Here is a 20,279-nt window from a genome sequence, read left to right as displayed (position 1 = left end):
CAGGCAGAAAATTCAGATCACAGAAACCTTAATAACTTCTCTTTTCTTTAAATAATCCCACTGACCTTATGTCCAAAATAAAGTCTAAAATAGAAGAAAGGGTTCACTAGAAGTCTCTATCCTTCCAGTCCCTTGCCCCTCCCTCCAGTAGATGCCAATGGTATTCGGACAATTTGCCAAGAAGCCAGGACAGCTCTGGGATAGAAGGTGCTGGAAAGCAGAATGAATCCTCCTCCGGAGGTCACCGAGGGAGCCCACCTGAGGCAAAACATTTAGTGATCCGCTCACAGGTGCCTGTAGAACTGCTGTGGTATTTGCAAAAACCCTTGAATTGTGTTAAGTTGACAGGTGGCTCCTACTAGTTTTCGAACTGGATTTGGAGGACCCACCAAAACTATTTTTCCTCAAAGCAAAATGCTTGACACTGGATTCTGGGAACCCCAGAGTAAGGAGTTAGCCTCAGCTTCATCTATAACAACAGCAAAGTGGAACCAAAATGTCCAAGAGCAGAGTAGGGATAAAATATGGGTACTATATAGCCATTAAAATGGATGATGTCAATCTGAAACGGCCGACCTGAATGGTAAAGGGAATGTTCTCACCCAGAAATGCAGAGACCACCAGCAGACAGCCCAAATGACAGGGCTGCTCAGACCCTGTGGGGTGGGTGGGAGAGTGACATAAAGGAAAGACCCTGTGTCATCATTTGGCCAATGCCTTCCTGCTCAGAAAGGAGCTCTTCAAGACATTTAAGGACTTGTAGAAGACATGTTCACTCGCTTAAGCCAAAAGAATACCTGGTACAATAGTGAAAGATTAAAGGTCCTAGTTTTTCTGAAAGAGCTAGAACAACCGGGGTAAACATAATCTGTTTAAGAAACATATCTGGTCATCTTATGCATTGACATGTCATTATTCTGGACTGCCTCCTGATTTAACCCACTTCCAGGAGCCATTCCCCTTCCCCTCGCAGTGTCTGCTAACATACTCAGTCAAGTTCTATGTGACAGTGTCTAGAAGGGAAGTAACAGTAAGCTTGACCTCTTTAGATACTCCCAATAATAGAGTGGTCATGGTGCTATTTCCTTTCATGTCAAAGGGAGCCAGACGCAAGTGGTACTTAGTGTATCTATCAAAGAAGAGAGCACCAGAGTGCCTTGCCTTTGGGCTTCAGGTTCCCCTGTAGACCCTAAGAGAAACCACAGCCCTCCTCTTTGTATTTCCCAAGAGACTGCGGGCAAAATGGAGTAAGATGAAAAAAAAAATCACAATGAGGAAGAAGTAATGATGTGAAAGGACTGAAAGTAAGTTTGGTAAAAACACATTTCCTATAAAATTAAACACACTCTGACCATGTGATCCAGGAGTCACACTCCTTGGTATTTATTTAAAGGAGCTAAAAACTTATATCCACAGAAAAACCTGCACATGAATGTTTAGGACAGCTCTGTTCATAACTGCCAAACCGCTGAAAGCAAACAAGATGTACTTCAGTGGATGAATGGAAAAAATGAAGTAAATCCAGACCATGGGATATTATTCAGCACTGACAAGAAATGAGCTATGAAGCCACGAAAAGACATGGAGAAACCTTCACTGCGTATTATTAAATGAAAAAAGCCAATCTGAAAGGATACACACTCTATGATTCCAACCAAATGACATTCTGGAAAAGGCAACAAAACTATGGAGACAGTAAAAAGTATCAGGAGTTGGAGGTGAGGAGGGAAGAATAGGAAGAGTATAGAGGACTTTTTAGGGCAATGAATATTGTACATGGCACTATGATGATGGATACATTTGTCCAAACCCATGGAAAATACACCAACCAAGAGTGAACAGTGATGTACATGATGGACTCTGGGTGATAATGTAGTACAGGTTCATCAACTGTAACAAATGTGCCACCGTGATGGGGGAAGCTGTGCATGTGTGGGGTGACGGAGAGAATCTCTGTACCCTCCCCTTCATTTTGCTGTGAATTTTTCTTTCTTTAAATGAATTATTTCCAGTGAAAGCCAAAATACAGTGTGAATTCCTATTACAGAAGGGAAAAATGAATTACCACAGTATAGCTAAGAAGACCCTAATTCAAACATTAGAGGGGACTTGCTAGGGTTTCCATCACTGTACTATTAACAGAGAAAATGTATTAAACTTTTTACATAAATTTTAGGGAGGATATGTGAACCAATCGTTAAGAATGAACGGGTGGGGGGGGCGCGTGGGTGGCTCGGTCGTTAAGCATCTGCCTTCGGCTCGGGTCATGATCCCAGGATCGAGCCCCACATCGGGCTCCCTGCTCAGCGGGAAGCCTGCTTCTCCCTCTCCCGCTCTCCCTGCTTGTGTTCCCTCTCTCCTGTCCCTCTCTGTCAATTAAATAAATAAAATCTTAAAAAAAAAAAAAAAAGATTAAAAAAAAAAGAATAAATGGGTGGGGAGCCCATCAGAAGCATCTTTTATATATAAACTCTCTATATAATTAATGTAAACTGAACAGACTGGTATTGAGCCTGCACGCCATACTGTGGGTTAAGAACTGCTGCTTTTGCTAAACCTATTTTACATTTGTATTTCGTATCACCAAGGAAAGGAAAATAAAAGGAAGAAAAGGAAGGAAAAAGCATTGCCAACTAAGCCACGGACCAATGTTTCCTTATATCATTGATTTTAAAATTCATCCTCGTTTCAGGATTGTTAATACAGGGGAGGAAACACATCTTCGAATCAATGAAGCATGGCATCTTTTTCGTTCATTAGACAAAGTAGCCCAAACTTCCACCAAGGATTTGTTAGCCTTCATCTAGACACCTATGTTTTGAAAAATCAATTTTGACTTTCTTGAATTCACACTGGCTTTCTTCCAGTGAACCTAAACCAGGGAAGGGCTTGCCATGCTTTAGCAACAAAGGAAGCCTTCTATTTCGGGAAGCTGACTAAAGTAATAGTCTCTACTGGCCCTAACAGCTGTCTCTAGGAAAGCCCCATCCAGCTGAGGCCACCACATACCCAGGACACAAGCACCAACTCTGTTCGCTGTACTTCAGCCCTAAGGCAGAAATGAGTCTCCACTGGACATGTACAAACAAGGAAGGGTTGGAGGTGCCTATGCTAACCTAAACCATAAATTATGTTAGCTTTAACTGAATTACCAAGGAAACTCAGCATGGGTCCATTAGGAGTAGACACACCAATCTGTACCCCATTAAGCACTCTGTTCAACATCAGAGGTGCCTCTAAGAGGAAAAAAGTCACATACACAACAGTCTATCTAACAAGGGGTCGTATTATGGACACTATTATATGTTTTTCATTTGAAAACCTTTCTAGGCCTGCCTCCACCCCTCTACCTCATTCTTTTTGATGACTGCAAAATACCCTACTGAATAGATGTAGGGGCCATAATTTACGTATGTAGTCTTCTCTTAGACATTTTAGTTGACATGAATATCCTTGTACAGCTATTTTGGCAAACATGTGGGTACATATCCCTGGGGGAAATTTCTAGCAATAGGATTACTAAGTCAAAAGGCGTATATGTTTAACGTAGATGTGTGGTGCCTAATTGCCCTCTAGGCACCAAGCCAACTGGCATTCTCCAAAAAGCCTACATGAACTTATACTTCAATCCATGATGAATAACAGGGCCCATTCTGTGTACCCTTTGCTCTGGCTATCCTTACTGGTGTAAACTTATGCAGACAAAGGAGATGATAATATTAATACTTCATATACAGGGGCACCTGGGTAGCTCATTTGGTGAAGCCTCCAACCCTTGGTTTTGGCTCACGTCATGACTTTAGGACAATGGGATCCAGCCCCATGTCGGGCTTCACTCTGTGGAGTCTGGGATTCTCTCCCTCTGGCCCTCCCCACACTCATGCATGCATGCACGTGCTCTCTAAAATAAATAAATAAAATCTTTTAAAAAATAAAATTAAAAAACACCATTAATTAATGAGGAAACCAGGGCACATAAGTATTAACTGAACTGCCCAAGGTCACACAGCTAGTGGGCATGGGAGTCAGAAATCACACCCAACTTCAACATGACCTTATCTGTAGTTTCACAGGTTTTTTGCATAATCCTATTATTTAATGGCCTTCCATTAAAAAAAAAAAGTAATAACTGCCTTCAATCAGACCAAATTCTTTGGGCACACTGACACTTAGTGAAGAAGTACAAATTACCACTCTTAGGTGTTGCCCTAAAGTATCTAATGCACTATACTATTTGTTTCCAAGAGCGTAAGGTAAAGAAATGTAATAAACCCAATTAGAACCACTCTAACCAAACACTTGAAAAAAAAAAAAAAAAGGAACTAAAACTTCCACATGTAAGCAGAATAAATGCATAAGACAGTAAATTGCATTTCCATGGAAAACGTTTATCAAATACAATTCAAATGAAATTCAAACAGTCTTTATCACTTTGATAAATTTCAAACTCCTGTCCTTAAGGGATCAGTCAATATACATACTTGGGGTTTGCTGAATGAGCTCTACCATCTTAACCATCTCCAATATTTACAAGGCACATTCTGAATATAACTTGGTGAAAAGGAGCCCCCACTCCCCCTTCCCTGGCGGGGGGGGCGGGGGCATGCATGACATCTATTTTCAAGTGCCACTGTCTCATATTTGATATACAGGGACCCAAGTTTCCACTGCCCTGCAGCCTCATGAAATGCTTGGTAGCTTTAACAGATTATACACAAAATGACCATTACTTCTTGAGCCACAAATTTAGGTATGACTTGTGGCAAGTATGGGGGAACTTTGGGAACCCAAGGTACTGAATATGCAGGAACAATAGCGAGAAAGCAGTACTATTACCTAAGTAACTTACCCGTGGAGGGGTTCTTGGCTAGTGGACAGGCTACAGCGAACACCTTAGGCGCCATCAAGTCCAAGGTTTTGATGGTGGAAAATCACTAGTGGAAATATTCTACAAAATCTATCACACTGCCAGAGGTACCAGAATACAGTACAAAATGGTACACAACAACCACTCCAGGGAGTCAAGCAGCTTCCTCATCTGCATTTAGCAAAGATTTATGATGCCAGAAGCCAAGCCGAAGCCAGCCCCCTTCCTCAAGAACATGCCGCCCTCACTGACAGGACTGCTGAAGCACCGTGTGCCACAGGACAAGGGGAAATGGGCAAAGGGGCACAACAGGATGAGAACAAGATGTGACTTCTTGTCTAAAGACTGCCCATGAACGCTGCAGACTGACACCTCTCTCCAATCCATGGTGCACAACCAGAGGTGCCGTGAACTGCACCAGGGCTAAGGACTGGACACCAGTGGCGGCCTGCCCCGTTCAAACTGGGGTTCCTTGTGATGAGAGCCAGTCAATTCCCCAGCAAGACTGTGTCCGGTCAGAAGACATCTCTAGTCGCCCCACATAAAAAGGCTAAAGCTATCACGGGTGGGCTGGGTGTGTGAGAATACAAAGGAGTGTGAATGCTACAAACTAACTGGTCAATGGAGGAGAACTCTGCCCAGGCATCTGCTTGTCTCCTCCTTCATCCCATGTCCCTACAAAGCACACCATAAGAGAATCCAAGAATTAGGAGTAATAGCCTGGCCCTGTAAATCTTTTAATTGCTTGACTCTGCTAAGCAAGCCTGTGACAAAACCTTAGAGAAAGATACCGGGGTAGACCTCTGAAATTCAGATACTCTGAAAACACCACCACTTTCTGACTTAGAGAATTGTTCCGCGTTTTTATTTTCTAAACACAAACTGTCTAAACTCCTTTCCATCAAGTCAACCCTTATATTTTCCCACATTTGCATAAAAATTGAACATACTCACCAGATAAAAGTGTATCTGTTAAAGAATTTGATTTCTCTTTACCATGCTTCTGTTTTATGTCATATACCCTAAAGATACTGCCTGGATCCCACTAAATGCTACTGCAGAATCCTTTTTGTTCTCCAATTTGAAGAATGTTGCATGAGGGACATTCGATTCTATTACATTTTATTTTGCTGTAAGAAGGACTGAAAATCCCTTAAGACCAAGCCTGAGCTATATACCCAGCCTAATCACGAGAAGTAAGTTTAGGAATGTAGGATCTATCACCGGAGGGGGGCTTTACATTTAGATTTCAGAATTTGTTGTTTGCTTAAAAGTGTGCTGTGAAGGTGGAATGTTTTTCTCTAAACCGATGAAAAAGAATAATTCAGTACTTCATTGGGAAAAACAACAGAAGGCCAAGATTTCCCAAAAAAGCCATTGCTGCATTTTTGGCACCTGCAAAGATGTGCTTGCAAATGGGTTTTTTGTTTTAAAGTACCAGCACCTGCGATTTGGCAGTCCTGCAGCAGTGGTTTATCCCCCCTTTTTGGAGTTTACGGATTGCTCGCTCCCCACTCTCTCAAGTACAGCCAAAGCTACCAGTCCCAAGGAGAACCGGCAGAGAGAGGAGAACATTGGTATGCAGAACACACTGTCACCTTAGATATAGGTCACTGCTGGAGGACTGTGCTGTGCATGTACTTAAGCCCCGCTTCTCTTTCAAGCCCCATTGACACTCACATCTCCCACGTTGCAGCCTGTGGTTCCCTGGGGTGACAGGTAGTTTTAGCCCTACAAGTACCCAGCCACTGACTCTGCCCAAAGCCACTGGCCTCAGGAAGCCTGGCACCTCCAGAGAGCAAGCAGTGCAGCTAAGGGCAGCAGAAGCCCTGTTAAATGAAGAATGCATTTATACTTACTCGACTTGAAGGAGATGGATTGAAATTTATCTCTGCGTGATAAACAGTGAATTGCAGTTGACAGACATTTTCTATATGAATGCAATTTACTATGTCATTACCAGTTTATGTTTATATAATGAAATCAACTGTTTTTGTGAGGTGAATTACCCAGATTTATTTTTTGCAAGTTCATAATTAAATGGCACTTAAATATTTCCTCTCTGTTTTCTATCTGTGCATCATGCAGACAGAGTCTTTCGAAAAGTAGGCAGTTAAACTATGATCATTTCTGAGGGAGAAAGGAAGAAGCTTTCCAAGATGGGGTAAAAATTATTTCCAAAAAGGAATTAAAGGTGATGGTGCTGGGAATCTCTTAAGTTTCACAAGCTCATCACAACCAACCATAGCCTCTCCTAGGACCCAGGTCAATGTTTTTTTCTAAATACAACAGCAGCAACAGGGGTGGGTCGTTATGGTGTTGAACAGGTCACAGTTGCAAAATCTCACTCTACACAAACGGAGGAAACTGTCAGCCAGCTTTCTAATTCCTGCTTCTAAGATCAAGACCAGCCCCACCACAAGGCAAACAACTCCAACCCCACCTCCCACTGCTGAGGAGTCAGTGACAGTTTGTTGTTGTGAGCTGCTGTTGTTTTTTTTAATTAAAACGAAAACCAGCACAGTATTACTGCTAGAATAATTTACCTGCCCAGACTTGGGGGCGTTTTGATTGTCCATTATTGTGTCTTAGGTGAAAGTAATTATGCACATTCTCACATGCTTCTCTGGGGAACCAGCTCATTACCTGAGACAGCCAAGAAGTCATCAATGGAAGTAATGTCATCGACAGCATCTGTGAGAACACGGACTTGTTTTTCCCACTGTTCTTTAAAAAGATCCATGTTCTCTTGGGCCAGTTTACTCTGGGGTTTTGCTGCTAAAGCCAATGCAGCATTGATAACCTGCAAAGATATTGAAGTTCCTTGTTTACTCTTTCAGCGTCATGAAAATAAAGTATGTGGGCCACTCTGGTCAGTGCAGCGGCTGCGGCTTTGAACACACACATCTCACCAGGGCGCATACCACATGCCCACCACAACACTCACAAAAATGGAGGAGAGAAGCGTTAGACAATAGGCTGTGTGAGTGTGACAGAAACACACTGGAAATACAGATATGCATTTCGTGAAACAAAACTCTCTCTAATCTTTCCACTCTGTGACAGCAACTCTTTAAAATTTGACATTATATTCCAGGCTTCCCCCTCCCCCACATACACGCGCGCATACGTAAGTACACATGTCAAAAAATACATAACACGATCTTCTTTCTTCTTTTAAGTACGTCTCCATATCACTAAATATACATTAAAAACATTAACTGTTTCAAACTGAGGGTTGCTGGAGTGGTGCGGGGTGGGAAGGCTGGGGTGGCTGGGTGACAGACACTGGGGAGGGTATGTGCTATGGTGAGCGTTGTGAATTGTGTAAGACTGTTGAATCACAGATCTGTACCTCTGAAACAAACAATACATTATATGTTAAAAAAAAAAGTAGGAAGGGAAAAAAGAAGATAGTAGGAAGGGAAAAATGAAGGGGGGGGAAATCGGAGGGAGAGACGAACCACGAGACTATGGACTCTGAGAAACAAACTGAGGGTTTTAGAGGGGAGGGGGGTGGGGGGATGGGTTAGCCCGGTGATGGGTATTAAAGAGGGCACATTCTGCATGGAGCACTGGGTGTTATATGCAAACAATGAATCATGGAACACTACCATCAAAACTAATGATGTAATGTATGGTGACTAACATAACAATGAAATAAAATTTTAAAAAACCACATTAACTGTTTCTTATTCCATCCTATGGATGTACATCATTATTTTCCTATATGATTTCTAGGTTCGTTCCAGTTACCCATCATTCTTAATTATCTTGTGATGAACATCTGGTATTTCAGGTTCTGCACGGGAAGTGTAAAATTTATTAAGTAATTTGTAGGGGCACCTGGGTGGCTCAGTCAGTTAAGCGTCTGACTCTTGATTTCGGCTCAGGTCATGATCTCAGGGTTGTGAGAGCAAGCTCCACATCGATCCCACAGTGTGGAGCCTTCTTAAGATTCTCTCTCTCCCTCTCACTCTGCCCCCCACCCCCATTGCTTGTGCACATTCTCTCTTAAAAAATAAATAAAAGAATAAAAAGTAATCTGTTAAAAAAAAAAAAAACCCAACACCCAAACACCCAGCTTTACTGAGATAGAATTCACACACCGAAAAAATTCGGCCATTTAAACCATACAATTCACTAGTTTTTAGGATATTCACAGTTGTAAAACCATCACCACAGTCATTTTTAGAACATTTTCATCACCCCAAAAACAAATGCCATATCCATCAGCAGTCATTCCCCATTTCCCTCAATATTCCTTAGCCCTACCTACTGGCAACCACTAACTTTACTTTCTTTCTCTATGGATTTGCCTATTCTGGGCAGTTCATATAAACGGAATCACATTAGTATATGGGTTTTTGTAACTAGATTCTTTCACTTAATGTTTTCAAGGTTCTTCCATGCTGGGGGCACCTGGGTGGCTCAGTCATTATTAGGCTTCTGCCTTCAGCTCAGGGTCATGGTCCCAGGGTCCTGGGATCGAGCCCTGGGACCAGGGTCCAGGGAGCCTGTTCAGCGGGAAGCCTGCTTCTCCCTCTCCCACTCCCCCTGCTTGTGTTCCCTCTCTCGCTGTGTCTCTTTGTCAAATAAATAAATCTTAAAAAAAAAAAAAAAAAAGGTTCTTCCATGCTGGAGAATGTGCCAGCATTTCATTCCTTTTTATTGATGAATAATATGCCATTATACAGATATATAAGAATTTATTTATCCATTTATCAACTGATGGACATTTGAACCATTTCCACCTTCTGGCCATCATGAATAAAGCTGTTATGAACATTCATATACATGTCTCTGTGTTTTCATTATTCTTGGGTATTTAAAAGTAGGATTGGAAGTGGAATTTAACTTTAGAGAAACTGCCAGACTGTTTTCCAAAGCAGCTGCACAATTTTACATTCCCACCAGCATGTATGAAGGTTCCAATTTCCCCACATCTTCACTAACACTTGTTTTTTTTCTTTTCTCCCACTCTTTCTATCTCTCTTTTTTAACGATAGCCATCCTAGTGGGTATGGAATGAGATCTCATTGTGGTTTTACTTTGCATTTCTCTGATGGCTTAGGATGCTGCACATCTTTTCATGTGCTTATTGACCATTAGCATATATTCTTTGTTGAAGTATCTACTCAGATCCCTTGCTGTTTTCATTCAATCTGTAAATAATGAAATCAAACTGAGAGAACAATTAGTAACATTTCTAGGTACAAGGTCCTTAGGGTTATTAGAAATAAATGTATTTGTAATAATGCACCTTGCAAGGGAAGCAAAGACAAGATGTAACTAGTGGTGATGGGAGTAGGGATCTGGATGAAGCAGAACAACAGCCACCACACAGGTATCTGGGCATGCAAACCAGAGGGTAGGATCTGGGATAAGTTTTGTTAGGTGCCACAGGAACCACATGCCTTCAAGGTCATGTGTTTAATTCCCAATATATTGAGAGCAGTATTCAAGAATAACATCAACTTAGCCCTCAAAGACTTTTAACTGAAGCAGCACACCTCCTAGATTAGTGCAGCTACTCCTCTTCCTGCAGAAACAAGTGGAAATGCCAGACCATCGAGACCATCAGCTAGAGATTCGGAGGCGTAGGGGCCTGGGCCGTCTACTTATTAGTTATTGACAGCCCGCCACTTTCAAAGGTATATGGGTTTAGACAATCATTTGTGAGAAGAGACTTCCCGTCATCTTTTCATGTGTTATGTGGTGGTCTTCTCTTCATCATCTCAAGGCTTGTTCTTTGCCTCTTTTCCTTCTTACCATTCACTCACTTCCCATCAGGTGGTTCACCACTACTCTTCATTTCTTAACTCACTGATTCACTAAATGCATCAATGAATCAGAGCAGAGCTAGACCTTTTAAGAATATCTGGCTGAAGAAAATGTTTCCTAACAGAGCCAAATAAACATGGGCAGGGAATTAATTATATGTTTTAAATACGAAGATAATTCCTCCATTACAAAGAGAAAATTGCTCTCTTTGTTCAGTAACATATCTTATCTCACACAGTATAATGGAGAAAAGGCACCTTGTCTAAGATTAACTTTCTCATTTTCATTTACAGAACTGTTTACAAAGGACATGTGATAAATACTCATTTCTGACGACTCAGTAAATTAGAAATAGAAAGATACTTAACATACTACTTTAAATAATCATCAAATATAATACTTAGTGGTGAAATCTAGAATCATTTACCTTAAAAATAAAGATGTTATTACTGATATACTTAAGGTCACCATTAGTTTAATAATAATATAATGGTCCTTCTCGTCAATAAAATAAAATGGGAATGAAATAAAAGAAAAAGCTGTTAGAGAACACAAAATTACTTCTCAATACAGACGATCTTTGTTTATCTAGGAAACTGAAAAGTCAACTGAAAAAAATTTTAGATTTATTAAGAGTTCATTAGGTAGCTAGACAATATAAATATATCTTAAAAATTAATAAATTTTTCTATATGCCGGAAAAAAGTTAGAAAATAAAATGAGAAGAATGTCAGATCTTTTTGAAAGCAGTTAATAGGAAATATAAGGGGTTAAATCTGTAAAGAAACCCACATGATTGAAATAACAGTAAGTGACTAAACTTTTCTAAGTTACATTACAAAAACTCAAACAACAATACATTTCTTGTTCTGGGGTAGGAAGAGTGACCTATTTATTCACAGATTCATCTGGAGCAATAAATAGCTGGGAATAGCGAAAAAATCTTGGGGACAGAGAGCAAGAGTAATGAAGCAAGTTAATTAAAATGTAATACAAAGCTAAAGTAATTAGAACAGAATCATCTAAAAACAGGCCCTATCATAGAGCATAATTCAGTGTACGATAAAAGTGACATCACATACCAGCGGGGAATAATAGTACATTATTTTTACATTTGATGTGCTATCTGGAGAAAAATAAAATTAAAGCCTCACATCATGCTTATATTTAAATGCTAAGATTGTTTCCAGACAGATAACAAAGCTAAAGAATTTATTTATGCTTTTAATATTTAAATAGAAATAATATTTCTCACTTCTTAGAAAACTATCCCCTACTTCCAAGTAACAATGGGAGAAGTCAATTCATAAATTTGACTATATTACTTCTGTATTTAAGTATATATAACAGATGAAGTATACAGTGTTACGTAAATCTGAAAGGAGAACACCAAAATACTAGCAGAAAAATGGGGGAAAGACATGGACAGCCTACCTAAGGATTAGTAAACAAATTTACTCTCACAAATCAAAGAAATAAAAATTAATGTGTTAATATTCTTGCTCAATAAATTTGCAAAAGGCCCAAAACTAGGTACTACAACCATGTTGAATGGTAACTTTTAAAATGCTGCTGTTGGGCGCCTGGGTGGCTCAGTTGGTTAGGCAACTGCCTTCGGCTCAGGTCATGATCCTGGAGTCCCGGGATTGAGTCCCGCATCAGGCTCCCTGCTCGGCAGGGAGCCTGCTTCTGCCTCTGACCCTCCCCCTTCTCATGTGCTCTCTCTCTCTCTCGTTCTCTCTGTCTCAAATAAATAAATAAAAAAATAAAAAATAAAAAAATAAAATGCTGCTGTTGGCTAAAACCTCTAGAACAATGTTGAAAAAAAAAGACATCCTTGTCTCGTTTCTGACTGAAGGGGGAAAAGGCTCAACCAGTTCCCATTAAATATTACATTTCACCATTAAGTATGAAGTTATCAGGCTGAGCAAATTCTCTTCCGTTCTTGGTTTACATAGTGTTTTTTATCAGGCCTTAACGTTAGATTTTGTCAAATACTTCTGTTTTATTTCCACTGTTCTGGCTATTTTTTCCTCTGTCTCCTTTACTGCCTTGTCTTCCTCCACTAACAGTGAAGTTCCTCAAGGTTCCATCCTATGCTGCCTTCTCTCCTCTTTCTACACTTCTCCCCTCATTGTGAGCAATTTCACCTAGTTTCATGATTTTGCATACCACTTAGGTGGCCAACTACTCCCACATCTATCTAGACCATTCATTCTAGCTCCCAACTCATACCCATGCTACGTACCAAGCAGCTCCACTCAGACATCTCACAATTTCCTCCTCCCAATCATGCTGAGTGGTCTTTCTTTAAAAAAAAAATTTTTTTTTTAAGATTGTATTTATTTATTTGACAGAGAGAGAGACACAGCAAGAGGGGGAACACAAGCAGGGAGAGTGGGAGAGGGAGAAGCAGGCCTCCTGCTAAGCAGGGAGCCCGATGTGGGGCTCGATCCCAGGACTCTGGGATCATGACCTGAGCCGAAGGCAGACCCTTAACGACTGAGCCACCCAGGCACCCCTTTCTTTAAAATTCTTATCACTCAAGATGCATAATGTTGGGGACATTTCCTTAGTCCAGTCAATCTTCTCCTTTCAAGTCTGGGCTCTATTCGTTTCACACCTTCTTCTCAAACCTGTAACACTTCTGCGAGCATCCTCACTCTCAGCTTGTAATTCTGCTTCCTATTTAAATGGGAAGGTGAATGCAATCAGAAGACAATGTCTATAGGTTCCTATCACCAAATCTACCCACCTACCTACATCTGTGCCATGTACTGTCTTACCTTTTTAAAAATATGGTGTTCAATCTATGCTCCCATCTCAGATCAACCTTTCTTTCCACCTGTCCCCTAGATCTCTATTTCGTCTCCCCTACTCCAGAACATTTCTCTAGTAATTCTCCCTCCATTGTATATTATCAGTATAGATATCAGTATCTATATCGATATTTTCTTATAAATTCTACTGATCATATAGATTATCTATATTCTATTCTATATTATCAATATTTGATACTGATATTATTATTCTGTATTATCAGTATTTCCCTTTTACTGGACTATTTCCTAATTCTATATTAGTATTTCCCCTCTGTTCTATACTGTCACTACTTCTCCTTTACTGGATTATTTCCATCAGGTAAACATAAAAAACATGCTATTATAGAAGCACCTGGGTGGCTCAGTCGGTTGAGCGTTTGACTTGGTTTTGGCTTAGGTCATGATCTCAGGGTTGTGAGATCCTGCCCTGCATCAGGCTCCTCACTCAGTGGGGAGTCTGCTTGAGATCCTCTTCCTTTGCCCCTCCCCTTGTGCACACATGCAAACTCTCTAAAACAAATTCTAAAAAAGAAAAGAAAGAAAACCATGCTATTATAGCTCCCTAAAAATAAAAAACAGGGAACACTCTCAATCCCATATCCACCTCATGCTACCACCCCATGTCTCTATAAACCTTATCTAAAACTTGAAAGAACTGCCAACATGCTAACTTCAATCCCCCTCTTCTCTCTTGAACCCACTCCAGTCAAGCTTGTGTCTCCTAAACTCTACCTAAACTTCTTTTGTCCAAAATAACTTATGACATCTACAAGTGGCTCAATCCAAGCATAAATTCTCAGTTCACTTTCTACTACCATTTGAATGAACACCCTTCCTACAAACACTGTTTTTTCACTTGGCTTCCAAGGCAGAACCAGCTTCTAGTGTTCTTCTGGTCTTACTAACCCTTCCTCAATCTCCATTACTGGATATTGCTCATCTCCCCAAACTCTAAATGCTAGAGAACCCTAGTTTTAGTTCCTAGACCTTTTTACTCTAGGTATACTCATTCCATTAATGAGTACATTCAGGCTCACGGCTTTAAGCATCATGTATGTGCTGATTAGTATCAATTTATACATCCTGTCCAGATCTAATCTGAATTTCATTTAGCGTCTTGCTTATCAATTACCATGTCCAAAACTGAGCTCCTTATTAACTCTTCCCTCAAACCACTTTCCCCTATCAAAGATAAATGACAGTTCCATGCTTCCAGCTACTTAGACTGAAAATCTTGATTTCTCCCTGGCTCCTCCTTCCCCTCCACCTCACATCTAATCCTTCAGTAAATTCTATCATCAAAATATATCCAGACTCTAACCAGTGCTCACCATGTCCACTGTCCTCCCTCCTTCCTGGATTAATACCAAATCCTCTGTTTTGGTTTCCTATTGCTGCCGTAACATATTGTTATCAAAACAGTTTAGCTTAAAACAACACAAATGTATTATCTTAAAGTTCTGGATATCAGAAGTCTAAAATGTATCTTACAGAGCTAAAATCAAAGTGTCAGCAGACCTATTCATTTTAGAGGCTCTAGGGAATCCGGTCCTACTCCTAGAGGATGCCCACATTCCTCTAACTTGTGGCCACACTGCTCCAACTCCTTCTTCCATGATAACAGTGTCTTCTCAGATGCTGACACCCTTGCCTCCCTCATATTAGGACACTTGTGATTATATTGGGAAACCACATGGATAATCTAACCGGGTAAAAATTCTTAGTGTTTTTGTTTTTGTTTTTTACCTTTGCAAAGTCCCTTCTACCATAGAAGGTAACACATTCATAGGTTTTAGGAATTAGTTAATGAACATCTTTGGCGGGGGCGGGGGTGTGTGTGTGTGTGTGTGTGTGTGGCAGGGATTATTCTGCTTAGCGCAGCCTCCTGAGGAGTATCTCTGCTTCTGTCCCTCCTGACAAAGTCATGGAGACTATGTTCAAACCTAAGTTAGATCATGTCAATCCTCTATTCAAAATCCTTCAATGACTTCCCATGTCACTCAGAGTAAAGAGCCTTACCATGGACCTAAAAGGCCCCAAATCACACAAACTCCTCTTAGATATCTGACCCGCTTCCTCAAAGCCTCTGTGTTTGCTGTTCGCTCTACCCTCCATGGCTTGCTGGGTCATCTCCTCCAGGTCTATGCTTCTAAATCACGTTCTCAGTGACGTCTTTCCTGACCTTCCCATACTATCTAAGACATATATTGGAATTTGTGGGATGCAGCTAAAGCAGTGCTTTAAGAGAAATTTATAGCATTAAATGTTTAAGTGTGACATTAGAAAAGAAACTCTCAAACCAATGATCTCAATGCTTTGAACTTCAGAAACTAGAGAAAGAACAAATTAAACACAAAGCAAGCAGAAGGAAAAACATAGTAACTGATGCAATACAAATTACCAAACCTCACTCTAGAAGAAACAGCCAGTGTGAATATCCTTGTATCTATTACAGAAACTGAACTGTTAAAAACCTTCCCACAAAGAAGACTATAGGCCAAACAACTTCACTGGTAAATAATCCGAAACATTTAAAGGACTAATACCCATTATACAGACTTCTCAAGAAAACAGAAGGAATCACTTTCCAAATGTTAGGATATGGAAATCAGACTTCACGAGAAAAGAGAACGAGACCAGTATCAAAATGCAAGCCCTACAAGGAGAATGCAGCATCTCTGGCGGCCTGTTACCTGCACAGCCTTGTCAGAGGGAGTGGAAGTGGGGTGGGGGTGGGCAAGGTACAGAAACTTTTAGTCAGAAGCATCTCCTTCCAGCTCTTCAGTGAAACTGCTTTGAAAGAAAAGATTAGACAATATCAAAAGTGGAAAACTGAGCTGGTTCAAAGGCAGATGATCCTCTGATTGTGAAATAATAGATGAGTGAGAGCTGAGGTCACAGGGCACCGTGGCCTGTATGCTTTGGCTGCCCTTTAAGAGCTATATAGTTTCTCACCACCGATAGGCCAGGCCTGTGTGGGTTTGTGCTTATCTGATGCTTGTTAAGCCTGTCAGCCACAAAAGTGATCAGCGTTCCCAGAAGCACAACGGGAAAAGCAGCAATATGAAAGAATGGGCAATTTTATAAGTTATTTCTCTAGTTAGTGATAAGTACAAAAAAGAAAAAAAGAAAAAGAAATGCAGATAAGAAGTGGCTTCAAATACTTAATTCAACCTTGTGTAGATTTCCAAGAAAGGCCACGCATTAAACCAGGCTCTATGAATTATTAAAGGACCAGATCTGTATTAACCTAAACGTACAATGCTCATTCTCACAAATGAACTAAGAAAAATAAAATATTAAGTGAGATCATCTCCAAAATGCCCTCCTACAATTTTAAAGACTCAATTGTCAGAAACATTCTTCTTTTTCTTTTTCCTCCCTGGCTAGCACCAAATGAACTAAACAAGTGAAATATCCTAAGCAGCTACCATGGACTAAGACTTGGGAGCATTCACAAACAAGACATGCCAGGGATATGTGGGGTACAGATTCAGATCTTTCCTCAAAACAGCTGGGTTTTTTCCTTATAAAACCATGTGAGATTAGGGCTCCGTGCTCAGATGGGAGCAGGTCTCCCTCCTGATGAAGAGTGGGAGAGTGCAGCCACAGAGTAGAAGGCAATGCAGGCAGAGACAGCTGACCTACTTCCTTTCTTATAATAGCAAATCACAAAAAAATGTGGGTGTTTTTATCCCCCAAGCAACAAAATAAAGCCACTTTCAAGTTACTTCCTCCTCAACATTAATTAATCTCAAATATTTGAAGTTAACGTTGTTTAACTGCTAAAAAGTGAGTACTTTAGAACAGTTCCCCTTTCCAAAAGTTAATTTGCTATTGGTTGGACTGAAAAGTGGAAGAAAAAAAAAAAAAAAAGCTCTAGAGGTTCCATCTATCATCCCTCCCAGAAAGGAACAATAAGGTCTAGGATCCAAATCCGAACTGTAGGTGGGACCACAGAAAAGCAGCCCCTAGGGAAGTTACACAAGGAGGACACCCCCATGACAGGGACCTACTTCCTAAATGCAAGAGCCTACGTGTGAGGCACAAAAAATAGCCTGGAAATACCTCACAGGTATTCCATCCTGGGGACAGATACTGACAGCAGCCTCACAATTAAGAAAGATATACTCTAAAAACTGTCTACACACTATAGCATAGTAAACCCCTTCTTAAACTCCTGGTGAACTATCTCGCCTAGACTCTTGTTTATCCAACAAACCAGTGACTATGGAAGGGAACAAGTCAGGGCTAGGGCCCTGGTGCTGGAGGTCGCTGCCCAAATCAGGATGAAGAGTAAAGAGTAAGCCTCCACTGAGCCCTCTTCCACAGAGGGATGGCCACCAGCATCTTTGAAGAAGAGGCCCTTTGAGCGTGCTACACATGGGCCAAAGTAAGCCAGATGCAGTCCCAGAAGAGTTTATCACGCTCAAAGATTTTCAAAACTTTTCATTAGTTACCAATCATTTAAAATGGAGACTTGACAGAAAAATCTAATTGCTGACTTCTCTTTTAAGATTTTTTTTTTTTAAGATTTTTTCTTTTTATTTATTTATTTGAGAGAGAGAATGAGATAGAGCATGAGAGGGGGGAGGGTCAGAGGGAGAAGCAGACTCCCTGCTGAGCAGGGAGCCCGATGCGGGACTTGATCCCGGGACTCCAGGATCATGACCTGAGCCAAAGGCAGTCGCCCAACCAACTGAGCCACCCAGGCGTCCCCCTGACTTCTCTTTTAAAATAATGAAAGGAGGGGCACCTGGGTGGCTCAGTCGTTAAGCGTCTGCCTTCAGCTCAGGTCGTGATCACGGGGGCCCTGGGATTGAGCCCCGGAATGGGCTCCCTGCTCAGCGAGGAGCCTGCTTCTCCCTCTCCCACTCCCCCCTGCTCGTGCTCTGACAAATAATAAAATCTTTTTAAAAATTTAAAAAAAGAAAAAAGAAAGGACCTGGCAACAGTGGGCTGAGGTGGAGTTGTAGCTGCCTCTTGTAGAAACACCACGTAATACTCAGGCTGTCACTGCCATGCCTGCAAACGCCGGCTCAATTTGCCTTCAAGGAGTCTGCCCAGCCCCGCTTGTGAGCACAAGTAGAAATGAGCCTAGGTCAGGGTCTGGGAGACAAGCAACACACCTAGAGAAACGCCTTTTTATCCAGAACATACACCCAATACCAAGTGTGGTCTGGGCACTGTCTACGCCTACTTCCCTGGAGGGTGCATCCTCACTCAAACCTGCACAACACGGCCCAGCCACACATGATTTATGCACACCATCATTTCATTAGGATCTACTGGACTCTCCATGCGATTTTTCTCCGAGGCTTTAAGATCATTTATATAAATACTCTTGGTAGGTGTGATCAGCGTATGTTACCATCTGTTTCAGCCGATATGTGAAAGCACTGTCACTTTTCAAGCATTTCAAAACCAAATGGAGAACTAAAGACATTAAAAACTAAGTGCTGATAAGGTAAAACGGCAAACTTGAGGAAAAAAGGCCAAATCTTAGAAATCTACTCTAAATTTACTTCATATAATTTGGTCATCCATGAACTTTCTACAGGTGACTCAATCCATTGTGCTTCCATCTTTACAGCTACCGAATCCTACCAGATTTCATGACTGGATTAAAGCTGCGGAGATGTCCAACACATAATATGGATTCACAATATGGCCCATCACACCAGTGTTTAGACAAAGCAACTCTCACTGGCACATTAAATCCACATGGGTGAGAGGAGAACAAATGTCCTAACTAGCCTGTGCACCAGCTAGGATCCCAGATTAATAACCAGGCGTTCCTTATTGTGGTGGCCTATCTTGAGTGTCAGAAATTATTTACACAAATGAGACCTCAATATATTTTAAAGCTGGTTGCAGACATAACACAGAAACTTCATTCCTGGGACCTGTCTTCTGTTATTCCAGTTCCTATGCTTTGTTTCCCTTTATCTGCCACTGCCATCTGGCAGGACATTTAGACAGAGTGAATGTAAATCCTCAGAGTATGCCAATGAGGCAGTCTCTAAGTGAGAAATCAGAGAGGCAGCCTCTTCCATGGAAAACAGCACTTATACTCCTGTGACTGTCAAGGAGCTCCGGGCCCCATAGACACAGTCCATTCCACAGGAGGCAGGCAACACACTGGGCATTTAACAAAGCAACTGTTCTATGTGCTTCAGAGTCTTTTGAGAGTCCCAGATGCTTAACCTAGCCTAATCACTAGTCTTCCAACATGCCATTATAAATGGAGAAAAGTTCTCAAGCTTTTAATTCAGTAGCTGGCTGGATTACATTATTAATATCTGTATCAGAATATACTTTAGGACATTATGGGGTAATGGTTCTAGCTCTTGAATCTTGTTCCCTCCAACACAGAGATCCAAATCCCAGGCATTAAGTAGGAGCATAGGTGGGTAGCTGTTCCTACCGTCAGGCTCATGGGAGAACTACCCTAATTCCAGGACTGCCAGATGCTACAAATGGCCCTCTCTCAAGGAGGGTGCAGAATGAATAGTGTGGTCACCACCCCCCTCCATTTGCCAGCAGTGAAGGACACTATGCATTTTTTTTTTTTAAGATTTTATTTATTTATTCATGAGAGACAGAGAGAGAGAGAGAGGCAGAGGGAGAAGCAGGCTCCCAAGGAGCAGGGAGCCTGATGCGGGACTCGATCCCAGGACGCTGGCATCATGACCTGAGCCGAAGGCAGATGCTTAACCATCTGAGCCACCCAGGCGCCCCACTATGCATTTTTTTTTTTTTAAGATTTTATTTATTTGACAGAGAGAGACACAGCGAGAGCAGGA

At 41.2% G+C, this 20,279-nt stretch overlaps 1 protein-coding gene across 2 annotated transcripts in view; it reads right to left on the bottom strand.

Moving 5' to 3' along the window:
• The window catches only part of CTNNA1 (catenin alpha 1), a 310,525-nt gene that overhangs the window by 10,610 nt on the left and 279,636 nt on the right, over positions 1–20,279 (bottom strand). For both annotated transcript variants that reach the window (XM_021701882.1, XM_021701880.1), the window contains exon 11: positions 7,514–7,670. In XM_021701882.1, the coding sequence (XP_021557557.1) occupies positions 7,514–7,670 (157 nt within the window). The remainder of the gene's footprint in view (positions 1–7,513; positions 7,671–20,279) is intronic.

The sequence above is a fragment of the Neomonachus schauinslandi genome, chromosome 7 (genome assembly GCF_002201575.2).
Source record: "Neomonachus schauinslandi chromosome 7, ASM220157v2, whole genome shotgun sequence".
Lineage (NCBI taxonomy): Eukaryota > Metazoa > Chordata > Mammalia > Carnivora > Phocidae > Neomonachus > Neomonachus schauinslandi.
Note: the sequence above shows the minus strand (reverse complement) of the source record. Positions and strands in the feature narration are given on the sequence as shown.